The sequence below is a fragment of the Hyperolius riggenbachi genome, chromosome 3, assembly GCF_040937935.1.
Source record: "Hyperolius riggenbachi isolate aHypRig1 chromosome 3, aHypRig1.pri, whole genome shotgun sequence".
Taxonomy (NCBI): domain Eukaryota; kingdom Metazoa; phylum Chordata; class Amphibia; order Anura; family Hyperoliidae; genus Hyperolius; species Hyperolius riggenbachi.
Genome location: NC_090648.1, coordinates 172583650 through 172597624, shown reverse-complemented (window position 1 = coordinate 172597624; position 13975 = coordinate 172583650). Strand labels below are relative to the sequence as shown.

At 41.3% G+C, this 13975-nt stretch overlaps 1 protein-coding gene across 2 annotated transcripts in view; it reads right to left on the bottom strand.

Moving 5' to 3' along the window:
• The window catches only part of SERINC4 (serine incorporator 4), a 79207-nt gene that overhangs the window by 25714 nt on the left and 39518 nt on the right, over positions 1-13975 (bottom strand). For both annotated transcript variants that reach the window (XM_068275274.1, XM_068275275.1), the window contains exons 9-11: positions 11045-11171; positions 2546-2618; positions 2368-2413 (exon numbers count right to left, since the gene is read on the bottom strand). In XM_068275274.1, the coding sequence (XP_068131375.1) occupies positions 2368-2413; positions 2546-2618; positions 11045-11171 (246 nt within the window). The remainder of the gene's footprint in view (positions 1-2367; positions 2414-2545; positions 2619-11044; positions 11172-13975) is intronic.

Here is a 13975-nt window from a genome sequence, read left to right as displayed (position 1 = left end):
GAGGGCCCCTCTGGCCCAAGGACCCCCATGCGGTCACAACATCTGCATCCCCTATTGCTACACCACTGCTGGTATGTCTTTAATTTCTGTGCGATAATAAATAAATCTATTCCTACTGGGTGGCTCTGAAAAAGACCTTGATTAACCTTCGTCAATTTCTTAGCTTTTCACGTATACCCTTATTTTTTGGCTCTGAAGAAAAATGAATGCAAGTTCATTGATGTAAATGTTTCTGTTTACGACAGATGTGTCAAAGACAATTGCTGACAGACTGATTGGTGCTGCCTGCCTCAAAAGAGGAGAAAGAAAACAGGGAACACATAATTACAGTGCGCTGTGGTGGGTAATACACACCTAAAAATCACGTCATTACAACTGTCTGACACTTTGTCATGAGCACATAATAAGGGTAATTGATGTTTGCAGAAAGATGTGTATTTAGTGCTTCTTTTCAATGCAGTTATACAGATGAGACACCAAAACCAATGCCATCATGAAACAAAATACGTCAAATAAACACTAGCAGGCTCCAGGATAATAGATACATAGGAGGCTTTGTTCCAAAAGAAGTCATAAAATCTGGCTTTGTTTTCCCAAGGAATGAAACTTTCAGTTGATTGTAGGATATAGCCTAATCAAGCCATTACTTTCCCCAACTACTGACATGGACAGAGTAATAACAGTAATTAGACAGGACCTTTCTAACCTGAACTGCTGTCCACAATTGCTATTGTAATTTGTATCTGCATTTGTAGAGCAAACACTAGAGAAAACCACTAAAGCCTGTACACAAGCTAGATGAAACTCAGCCGATAATGACCGCTTGTGCCGAGAATCCAGTGTGTGTACATCGCTGCCAACCCCTTTCGACCGCATGGCCAGCAATCTGACCTGGTAGATTGTTTGGGCCAAGTGTCGCCCGAAAGCTCTGTTCTCCCCACTTACCCTGCTGCTTTGTGATGTCACTCCTGTGCCGCTTCCCCACCCACAAAGGAGCAGGATACGTTGCTAGCCTTCAAGCTACCAACATGAGTGTCAGCCTCGGCCCTGCAGTGTCACCTGAGTGATCTTGGTGCAACATGCATCTAGCATGTTTATTGGCCTTGAAGGATTTCCAAGGTGAAAAATTAAATGTAGCTTTTCTTACATGAGGCTTCTTCCAGTCCCCAGAAGTCATTTGTGTCCCTTGCCATAGCTCCGGTCACCTCTTGGGTCCCAATGGCAGCCTCTGAAGGATCGCCGACCCCCAATGGGTCGGCGTTTTCTGCACGTGTGGGCGTGAACCTGCCCCACGCGTAAAAGCGCCCACGTCTACTGTGCAGAAGACATGATGGGTTAGCAATCTTTCAGAGGCTGCCAGTGGGACCCAGGAGAAGACTGGAGCTGTGGTGAGGGACACAAATGACTTCTAGGGGCTGGAAGAAACCTCAGGTAAGTAAAGATAGATTCACCTTGGAAATCCTTTAAGACCTCTTCGGTAAAAATGTCATGGATGGTAAATTACCTAAAAACATATTTTTATTGGGTATTCCCTAAGATTTTCATACATGTGGTAATAGTTTGATAAATTATCTGATAACTGTATGACAATTCATAAAGGTTTTTACCTCATTAAGTGTTTCTTTGGTATTTTATCCTATTTCGGAATGCAAGGCTCTGGCTCCTCAAGAACCAAAGCCTTGTTTTAATGCGGCTGTTCTTTGATTACTGTGATTGGCTCACAGTGATCACCTGGTAAAGAGCCAAAGGAATTGGCTCCTTACCGATAGAAGGAAGCTTGGCTGTCAAAACAGCCAAGTCTGTGGCGGCTGGCGGGGATTGGCTTGGAGCCGTGGAAAGCCACCGCATAGAACCTATGCTGCAACAGAACTAGAGAGCCACAGGTGCGGCATAGATTCTACCTACCATGGTCCCGCACTGGTTAAGTAAACATGTGCCATTTAATTTGGTATGTAATGGATTACTGCAGCGCATAAGTATGGACATACCAATAGCAATCGTCAGGGCCCAGGGGGCTAAGGTGTCCCTTCTCTCTTAATTTCCCCTTTATAAGTTATTACTTGCAACTGGGAACACATTTTAGGGTTCCTTATTGTGCTGTGGGTTGGGCCAGAATATTTTTCCATGTTTTGTAAAAACCTATGTGTATGGGTACCTCTGGTACTGAATGTCTTATTATTGAAAAACAACAGAAGTATAGTGCATCTTCTTCTGCTCTCCACTCAAGCGGATTTCATCTATTAATAAGCTCTTAAAGCGCAATACACATTGCTGGCCAAGCTCCAGTCAGCCTGATGCGAGCAGAACACAGTCAAAGTATGACCTACTGTACATAACTCCAACCTTATTAAGGCTTAAAAGACTCACCCTGCTCTTCATCCTCTTCAGGACAACAGAAGCAACAGGATGCCTTCTGCGTATAAAATGTACAAGAAACAATGTTATAGAAGCCAGGAATACCAGTCATGCAAAGTTTAATGCTTTAGGTTATTGAAATCATCCTGAATACAAGGTAGATCAGTTCTATAAAGATAAGTATACTAACTTGAAACTCGTAGGTGTAGACTTTAACCATCCACATTGGACCAAACATCTCTGCAAGGTACGAGGCTTCATTGCTGTAAAACAAAAAAAGACCAAATTCAATGCGCTGGGCATGTAAAATATTACGTGAATGTTCTGCAGCAGTAAAAGACTACATGACTTTCAGCAGGAGATTGCTGAGGTCTGCCCTCAGGTAACCAGAGAGCGAACAATTAGTCAAAATAATGTTTCCCTAAATGTTGGATAGAGATTGGGTGGCTTTCAACCACTCTCAGGTTTTTTATGGCTGTCTAAGCAAATTTGTGAGATTCTCTTTACTTTATATATTAGGTAACTATCCAGTAAATAAGGGCTGTCCAACTCCAATCCTTGAGGGCCATATCCACGCCAGTGTTTAGGATGGACAGAGAAACTGAGAAATGGGTTCTACTTGATGAACCTCACCTTTCCTGATTCAGTCCCATCAATTAATTTGAGCGGTGCCTGAAATGTGTGAGAACCTCGGCCCTTGACTGGAGTTTGACATCCATGCAGTAAGGGATTGCCTGAGTTGCCAACTGTGTGTTATCCTATTGCTGTTGCTGGAGGCACCACAAGAAAAGAGAAAGTCCCTAGCTGGGACAATTTCAATACCAAAAACCAAACAGATACGGTATATTCTGTCTCACCCTCTCCTAAACAAAATTCAATACAGTTGTATAAAGCAGTTGCTCTGGAATGGATTTGATAAGCCAATGTAGAGTAGTAATAGTCTAGCAAAAACAGTATGATCGTTTTGAAATACTTATTTTCTCTGTCTGATGAAAAATCTTGATCGCATTGACAGCTTCCACACTGAGTAATAGAAACTTTACTCATTTCCAGCTCAGGGAAAGTTTTACGCAAAGTGGGACCTTGGGCAAAAATGAATGTGGGACCCCTTGCTTTCAATACCATGCCAGTAGTAAAGTTATTATGACCTCCAACATCCCTGATTTGGTGCCTCTAAGGAGGTTGAGGCCCTGGCCGATTTCCCAAGTGTGGTAGCACTAGCGCACTGTTCCAGTTTATCACTGCCAGGAGGCAATGCAGGCTTCCATTTATTCTCACTGTCGTCTATATAGCTGCCTACATATAGTTAACTTATGTTTATAAGATTATTAACGGAGGTGAAGAGTGTTATTTGACCAGATTAGCACATCCAGTGGGCTGTGAGCAAATTATAGAGTTGGACTGGTGAGGCTAATTAGTTTAATTGACTACAATCTGTCAGTATATTAGCACCATATAATGTGTTATGGCAGCTGATGTGGCGTTCCTATGTATTACAGAGAGAAGAACATTGACAAGTTGTTAGTTAATCTCTCTTAATACTCTACACTGAAATGAGCATCATTACATTCCTTTCTAATGAAATGAATGGGAAAGGGGCAGCACATGTTAGTGGTCACCTGTGGTAATGTGATGTTTAGTTGCAGGTTTCCGTAGGAATTTTTGTTTTGCACGCTAGCATGACAATGAACAGTGATGGGGTGCAGTCAATTCATGTAGCAAAATAAGCACTTCACAAGTAGGTAGAATTATAATCAGCACATTGTGTGTGCGGAGGCGCATATTTTAAGGGGCCACCCAAAGAAAGGTCATTATGCATTCATCTAAAATTATTAACTTTAAATCTGAATTATTTATTCCATTTTTGTTTAATCAACAAGTTCATTAAAGGTACAGAAAGGCACGTGCTACATGCAAAGAAGAAGCAGCAAACATGCAAAGAAGAAGCAGCAACATCCATGTATCATATAAAGTTTACAGAAGGAGAGAGCTGTAGAGAGTTAGCAGAATACAATTACATCATGTGTAAGGGCTAGGTCAGGCATGGGCAAACTTGGCCCTCCAGCTGTTAAGGAATTAGAAGTCCCACAATGCATTGCAGGAGTCTGACAGCCACAGTCAGGACTCATAAAGGCAAATGCATTGTGGGACTTGTAGTTCCTTAACAGCTGGAGGGCTGAGTTTGCCCATGCCTGGGCTAGGTTCACAGTGCTCAGTTGCATTGCAGGATAATTCTGCATGCCTACTCACTGCCCATACAATTCTATGGGCCTGTTCACAGTACTGTGTTGTAACTGGCTGCATGCAGGCTTTGTATTAAAGTCACCATTGCAGTTTACACTCATTATAACACATTATGACATGTGTGTTATGCAACTGACCACTGTGAACCTAGCCGTACTGTGAACTACAGTGGAGCCTGGACCAAAACTTTATTGCAAAGCCTACATGTAGTGAGTTAGAATAACGCAATCAGTTGCAATGCAGTAGTGTGAACAGCCGCATAGAATGGTATGGGCAGTGAGTTGACATGCAGAATTGCAGAATTATTTTGAAACTTAACTGAGCACTGTGAACTACCCGTAATATTTTTCTAATAAAAAAAAACTAATAAACAAAATAAAAGTGAAAGTTCAAAAAATAAAAAATAAAAATAACTACCGTACTTTTTCCTTTATAAAGTATGGAGAAAGAGGATTATTGTAATTGCCATTGCATAAATACTTTTCTCTTTTTGAGAACAGACTGTTGAGTACGAGAAGAGAATGACAAAAACTTTACAGGAATAAACTAGTTGTTGTGAAGGCCAAAGCGAGAGTAATGTACTGGTGAACTCCAGAGGCGCAAAACAGAAGTAATAAAGGATGAAGATGTTCAAAGAGGAGCCGTGTGAGGTCTGATCTTTTGTCAGCCAAAGTTTATGGATGCTTTATAAGATTATCACTACAGAAGGCACAGGATCGCCTCTCTCCATTGGCCAGATAAAGCATATGTTTTTTGTAGGGGCAATTATGAAATATTCTCAAATTAAGCTATAGTTTCGCTTTTTCTTGTGAAGGATTTCCCTTATAGGACTGTTATAATAAAAAAATGTAAAATCCCTACATATGTATATTTTCCAAGAGTAAATATATGGTAAATGTTTTTCTTCCTTTGACAGTAGGTGTTATAACCTGATGGCTCTGACCTGCTGACCAACCGGATTTGTACTAGTTCATCTCCTCCTGGGGGAACCTCAAGGCAAGCGCTGTAAAAACAGCACAGGAGATTTAGGCACAGCCAGCGCCACTACAGCCCATAATAGGAATTACAGCTATAGTGGCGCTCAGTAAGTAATTTGTGTGTCGTCAAAAGACGGAGCACAAATGACTACAGAAACACTGTAATTCGGCCCCCAGCAATAGCTGGAAGCCAGATTACATCTTTCCCCCACTATTCATGGTGGCCTGGAGGGGGAATAGTAATTAGCATCTCCGGGACTTGTGCAGGAGCAGGGTAAGCGGTTTATCTGCTTTATCCTGCGCCCAAATCTCCCATTTAATAGATACCCCATCAAGTTTCCCTTTATTTTTCAAATATACTACAGTCACCAGAATCGTGACACACAACTAGGCAGACCATCCTGCATCTTTGCATAAGTGATTGCCAGGGAAAGCTATGAAAATAATAAAGGAAACCTTGAGAATCACTCAAGAGGAACTAGACTAGTCTGAAACCTATCAGTAAGAGGTTCAGAACCATCATATTAGCAATAACTACGGTTGGTGACCGTGGCATAGCTAAGAAGCTGTGGGTCCCAGTGCAAGTTTTGCATTGGGGCCCCCCAAGCTCTCTATACATAACAATTGATACGCCACACCAAAACCAATCAAGGACAACTACAGTGTCAGAGGTGCAAGAAAGGGATGGGAAACTGTGTGTTAATGATCACTGCTAATCTAATCATCTGTAGAAGGGAATATTATCAGCATAGGACCAATAAAGAGCTAATACTGTGGTTGAGGGAGGGCCCTTCGGGGCCCCTCTAGCCCAAGGGCCCCGATGCGGTGGCTACCTCTGCACCCCCTATTGCTACGCCCCTGGTTGGTGATAGCTACTTAGGAAATAAGTCATTTACATTGCAAGTACTGTGTACAAATAAATGCATTATAAGAGTTCATTCACATTGAGTGAGTTACAGTGTGTTTTGACACACTGCACATAGTGCTCATTTTACAAGGGAACATGAAAGTCCATAGACTTTCATTTTATCATTCACACTACAACAGTGAGTTGCTGTGCAGTGCAATTCAACTCATCTGGAGTAAAAACTTATGGAAATGCATGGAAACTCACAAACTCATTCACAGCCATTCATAAGTTTACAGTTTTTTTTTTATCATAGTAAGTTGTTTAAGAAGGAATTGAAACAATATGATATATACTGTATTTTTCTTACAGGATTCTCACCTTTACAGTTCATAATAATGTGTTCCACTTCCAACCTCCACAAATACAGCCCTATTCATTTTATCTGCTCTTCCTCTGAACAAAGAAATTGTTTCCCACGCATTACCCCCATCCCAGGGATATCTCAATACTTTGTATGTTTTATCTATGTAAGTTTGTAATTGGCACCCACTATTATTTATGGCACATTGCACTGGTAATGCATGGGTGCTTTATAAATAGAAGCGAATAATAATAACATTTAAAAGCAATATTTTTCAGCAGGCATTTACAGTCTAGGCTTAAAGAGACTCTGTAACAAAATGTTCAGCCTTATTTCTTCTATCCTATAAGTTCCTATACCTGTTCTAATGTGCTCTGGCTTACTGCAGCCTTTTCTAGTTGCACTGTCTCTGTAATATATCTAATCTTCTTTTCTTTGTCAAGCTTTGTGGACCCATGGAGGAATGGGCTGCCTCTGTTGTAATTAATACAAGTCATGCACGCCCCCTGCAGGCTTTGTGTGCTTGGTTTATTCCTCACAGACAGCCTCCCTGCTCTCAGTTTCAGCTTGTCTGTGATGCAGTTTGTGAGGCTGAGGGGGGAGGGAGCTGCCTGTCACATGCTGAGAAACTGTGAGAATCCCAGACTGGAGTGGAGTCTATGTAATAAAAACTTGCAGTATACTGTAACATGACAGATAGATAGATAGATAGATAGATAGATAGATAGATAGATAGACACATAATATATATATATATATACTTCCTGGTTAGCGGCCATGTTTTTTGTTTGTAAACACTGCCTAAAACTGGCGATTAAAAGCCAGGATTGCGGCAGGGAGAGGCGAAAATGGCAAAGAGAGACCCAGGAGATCACAGTGACTCGATTGGTATGTTTTTTATTGTACAAATCGGACAGTACAGATTCTCTTTAAAGGTGAAACATGGAATCTGTTTAGTTTTTATTGGCAACCTGAAATACTTTTAATTTAGAATCCTTGCCATAAATGAACCCATATACGTGTTCCTGACATAGGCTTCCTTAGGGACGTGTGATGTCTATAGGTATAAATCTATGGTCAGTGCGTCACAGTAGGCATAGCTAGACTTCTGCACAGAGACTTTGGGAAGGAAGAATGTGCATGCATTACGCACAGAAGGGCATTATTGGCTTATATCTTTTGAACCTGCATTACAAAAATAACAACTGCAACTTGCCGGTTCACTATGACAACACAGATGCTTTCCTTTCCTTCCTGCAGATATGTCACAGGGTAGCCATGGTATACGGCTGCTGAGAGACCACACCTGTATTCTCATTTACAAAGAAGACACTTTTATTGAAGTCCTTTTATAAGGAGCAGTGAGTCTTTTATGGGTGACCCTTCTCCCTTCTTAACTAGCAGCAGTAAAAAGCTTGGCTGTATAATAATAGAGTGCGGTTAGAAACATTTACAGCAGCACAGTCCTAACACAAGCCCATAAGTAGGTGTGTACTGGGGAGCACATATCCAGAGGGCAGCTGTCCCAGCCCAGAGTTTGCAGCTTCCAATGTTGTTGGCTTCATTAGAGAAGATATTCAGCATGCCAGCAGAAGCAGCAATTTCCCATAGTTCCCCTGCTGCTCTGCTCTTGACCTTTCTGCGTTTCCACCCTGAGCTTATTTAAGTATAGTAGACCACATTATTTATAACAGCTGGCAATGCCTCGTGACCTCATTCAGATACTGTAAATATTTTCATGTTTTCACCAATCATGCATGCTGCCTCCCTCGCATTCCTTGCTACATCCACTCTGATGTATATCAGATCCCAGCTAATCACAACTGAACAAGTGTCTTGTGCTTGAGGAGTTACAAGATAAGCCTCCTAGCATCCAGTTATAGGGAAAATCGTTGTGTTCAAAAGCAATTGCATTAGAACTGTATTCAGTTTATACTGTATTTTTCATGTAATATGGATTTTACATTGTATATAAATATATAAATATATATATATACACACACACGGCCTTATTTACTTGTATAGCAAAGTCCCCAATATCTGGAACTGAGGCAACTGGAAGTATCAACTAACCAGCATGCCTGAGGGATAACGGGGACTTTGTTTTGGGTAGGTTGTGAGGCTTTTAAAATACTTGCCGAGCCTCCAGTGACGTCTAGCAGCCTTCCTGCAGCCCCTAGTGGGCTCCGTGCACATAAGTTGGCGTGTCACCTGACCTGATACGGGTCAGGTGACAGGCTGGCTTCTGTGCACGGTGAAGCCAGAAAGCCACTAGGAGCTACAGGAAGGCTGCTAGACGTCACTTACGGCTCAGTATTTAGGGGGGGAGGTGCTTTTTAGGCCAGTTGCTTTAAACACATGTATCCGGCATCAGGCAATCCCCACTGGTGCCAGATACTGGGGACTCTGACGTATTTTTCACACTGATTGGACTACATGATGTAAATGTGCAGACCTGACCTGGATTATTTGGAAAGAGTCTGATCAGTTATAAGGGATCCATCAATACTGAGCAATAGTGATGGTGGAACTTGGCATGGTGCAGTTAACTAGGTGAACAGCAAACGCATGTGCAAGCGAACATGCAAATCCTTATGCCTTGGTTCCACGCTGGGGCAAATTCCTTCCATATTGCTAGGCATTATGGGGAAAAGTTTTCTGTAAAACTTGTCTTGTCTTATGGTTATGTTCTGGGCAAAGGTGATTAGCAATGTATTATATGTTCAAAGTAAGACAGTCCAGGCACAGCCCAGTCGTACTGTACTTTATTCCAAAAGTCCCTTCATGCCAACCTCCATAGAAGCATCTTGAACAAGAATTAGCCTCTCTGTAACTGGCAACCCAACTGCAGGCATTCACAATAGCTCAGTGTATGTTTTAAAAGGAATGTTGTTGAATAAAGGTTAGTGGAACTGCGCTGTGCCTGGACTTTATTTTCTTGTACATATGAGCCAAATTTATTGTGACAGCAGCAGTACTGCCAAATTATTAGTAAAACTACCTAGCATGTATCCTGATTACCTGGTAGGTACACAATGATCCCCTATACAGTGTTCCTTCAAGCCCCGCCCAAAGCAGATCAATACATAGGGCAGTGATAGGAAGGAGGTAGAAGGCTATACTTCTGTCTGTCCCATAAGGAAGGACCCATGGGTCTTTACCTACTAACGTTTTTCTGAGATGAAGAATGTGAATGATAATATTTCATTAGGACTATTGTAATAAACTGCTTTGTGCAATACCAACTAACAGAATGGCACCACTTCAATCTGTACTGAACTTGGAAGTTTGTCCCATTCATCTCTCTTCTCGCTCCTCCTCTGCTGCTCCTCTCTCTCAAGCTCTTCATTGGCTGCCAATTAACCAAAGGATCCTTTTTAAACACTTAACCCTAACTTACAAAGGTCTCTGCTATCTCTCTCCACTGTACATCTATTCACTAGTTTCCAGATAGCAACCCAACTGCAATCTCAGATCTGCACATAACCTTTTTGGGTCTTCCACTAGAATCACCTCCTTGCATTCACGTATACAAGACTTCTCATGCACTTCACCCCTCCTCTGGACTCTCCTTTCAGAACACATAAATCACTCTCCAACGTTTGAAATCTTTAAGCACTCCCTTAAAACTCACTTTTTGTAACGAGCATATGCTCTAACTTAGGCTATTCCTCCTTAAACCTCTACCCAAGTTGTATTCCTTACTAAATCTAATGGAAAAGACACTGCCACTAGCTATAGATATTGTATACTACCCCACTTGTTTCCTCCCTATTCCTTTAGATCGTAAGCTTGCAAGGGCAGGGGTCTCTCAATCTTTTGTGTCTTGGAATTCGCTAAATATTTTGTTCATAATATTACAATTATAACTGTAATTATGTTTTGTTCTTCTTCTTTACAGTGCCATGGAATATGTTGGCGTTTTATAAATGAATAATAATAATACTTCAAACCTAAACTGAATTTAACTCAACAAAATCTGTCACATGTAGGTGTTTGTATATAAAGCAAGCATGCATCACTAATGCCCTAACCTTCCAGCAATCCTTCAGAAATGTGGAGGCTGCCATTGCGGATCCCCTTTTAAAAATGGAATATTCTTGATTGTAATGAAAACCATCTAGCTAAAAAATTGAGACCCTTGAATGGAACCGACATCAGCATACATCTTTTAAGTGACATATATAGCTCTAATGACAGGTTAACTTTTATTTTATATTGCTACTTTACTGCATACATTGTAAAATGCACACTTACCATGCAAACAAGACACAAATATACATAATGGCTGCCCCAATAATGGCGATTGATGTGTCCTCAGTCTGCAGTCCATCTCTGCTCATACTTGGAACACACACAGTGATATTGAGTCCACGGACCTGAACTGCAAAGAAAGTGTAGACACAAAATGAAAGGTGAAATAATGCAATTAGTTATACTGCAATACAGAGTGAAAGGAAAGGGATTGGCAGGGAGTTATTGTGCATTTGGGTATGCTGGATTATGATTGACACTTTCATGATTATTTTATGACTGTTTTCTGTGCACCTAGACTTTTCAGATAGGATGGAAGCATGGTATATGATGGTCACATGTAGCTGTCTGCAAATATTCACTTCTTTTTTTTCCAGATTAGCTCAGAGTCTAGTCATAGACATAGAGTCTAGCCATAGAAGGCCCAATCATATTGATAGGCTTCATCACCATGCTCTTGGTGTTGGACATAGAGTCTTATCATGTTTGCTAATCATAATTACATATTATAATACTACAAAGTTAGAAAAGGGAGTAAAAAGTTATAGCAGAAGGATAGGAAAGAAAAAAAGAATAGCAGGATAGTGATGCCTTCTAAGAAGAGGAAGGTAGACTGGAACGGAAGAAACAGAAAGGAAGGTGTGGAGGGTAATAACTGGCTAAGACCTACCCTTATTTAAAATAGTATGGCTAATTTTTGAGTTTATCTGAACAGAAAATATACAGCATTGTCCATCTATTTTGTTCGCTAGAGATGGTCATTGAGGCATCCAAGGGGTATGGGAACTCTATTTCGAGAAGCTCGTTAAAACTGGTGAGCCAAATATTCACTTCTGTAATTTATTTGTTTCATAATTTTTTAACATCTGGCCTTTTAGGTGATGGTCATGGATATTAATTAATTGGTCAACACTATGCTGTCTGTAGTCAAGTAATTTGATATTATAAAAGGGAGCATGTTTTGGGTTTGAATGGGTCTATAAAAATGTATATACAATGTACAGTGGGCTGCACTAATTGCACAAGACAAGCCGCTCTGCTGGCATAAGTACAGGTAAAGTTGCTGTGCACTATCCCATACCACCCCATAGCCCCACAACAACTACATAGCAGTAACCCTCATACACTAGTACCTATTGTAGACTGAACCACCAACACAGTATTTTCTAGCTCTCTGTGACTCTAGTTTTGAGATTTCCCTGCAGTAATCTTTATATCGTAGTAAAATCGACATGCATCTTATTGATGTTTTGTGAATATGACCTATGATTAGATAAATGATTTACCATTACTTAGGCTGACTACTTAGCACGTGTTGCACACTTAGCGCAATTCGCACTACCCTAGCAATGCGAGTATTACCCAGGTAACAGCATGGGTTCTGCTAATGGAGCAACATGTGCTAAGTAGTTGGTTTAAAGGACTCATGAGGCCAGAACAAAATTTCAGTTATACTTACCTGGGGCTTCTTCCAGTCCCTAGAGGTAATTTGGGTCGCTCAGCACAGCTCTGGTCATCTCCGGCATCGCCCTGTAAGGATTGCTGATCTCTGATGGATTGTTGCCTTCTGCGCATACACGGGTGCATGTGAGTAACCGCCATGCGTACGCAGCCATGTCATTGGGAGCATACTGTAACTGCGCAGACTACTGACGCCGGAGAGTACTGGTTCTATGCCGAGGGACCCAAATGACTTCTAGGGGCTGGAGGAGTCTCAGGTAAGTAAAAATGCATTTTTGTTCTGGCCTCGTAAGTCCTTTAAGTAACTGTACATTTTCTCTGCCTGTTCAGGACAATCTTACCAACGTTTAGTAACTTTGGCCTCATGTAACATGTCAGTTTAGGTACCCATTAAGTGCATCATGTCCAATATTTGTTATATAAAGAGTCAATTGGGTGAGTGTCACCATCATTGTGCCTTGCAATGGCCACAGGAAGCATGCAGTGCCAGGAAGTCTTATGGTGACATTTCAACCAGGACAGGATTCAACCTGCCAGCAAAGGGATAACATTACAATATCTATTTTGGCTGGACATAGCATTTACATGTAATAGGTATTCTGTTCATAGTATTACCGTAGGTCTCTGCTAAATCATAGTTACATTGTTATTTGGGTTGAAAAAAGACATCCATTCATTGAGTTCATATGTATTTAGTAAGTCAGTGGAATGTGGAATGATGATGTGTAAATTATAATAACCTTCAGTAAATACCAGTATGAATTATAAATGAATGATGTGGATTAGTGAATTTTGCTTATAGCATTTAGTATTATTAAGTGAGCTCACTTGATCCAGATCTCCATGACATTTGATAATAAACAGGCAGGCCTGGATTTACATTACAGGAGCCTATAGGCACAGATGTCCCCGGCACCCTAGACTTCTCCCTCCATGAACCTACAAACTCCCACCAAACTGCACTGCAAGTGTGCTGGCTGGCCCAGCTGTCACCTCTCCCTTATTTTCCTTGCACATCACAGGCAGCTACAGGTGTCCCCTAGCATTTGGTATCCAGAGGTACTTTCAATATTAGTTAGGTAGCTAGACGTACCCCTGACGGAAGGGAGATCTCAACGGTGGAATGCCAAGAGGTGGGTGAGTAACCTCTCATTTACACTCTGCTCAGGACTCTGCATAGGGAAGGAGGGTGGAATATACTAGGGGAGAGGAGTGAGCAGCCTTTCCATCATCAGGCGCCTGTAGGCACGTGCCTATAGTGCCTTGCGGTAAATCCGGCTCTGCAAACAGGTGTATGAATGCTGCCCATAAGTTTCTTTATGTCAGGTTGTATATGTGTAATAACGTACATTCTGTGGTTGTTTAGCTGACCACACTGATATAATCATAAGGAATGTCTGAACAGTAACTAAAGCTGGGAACATATGGTGAAGTCTCTATAAACAACCAGCACCATAAGATGCTGCCACATTG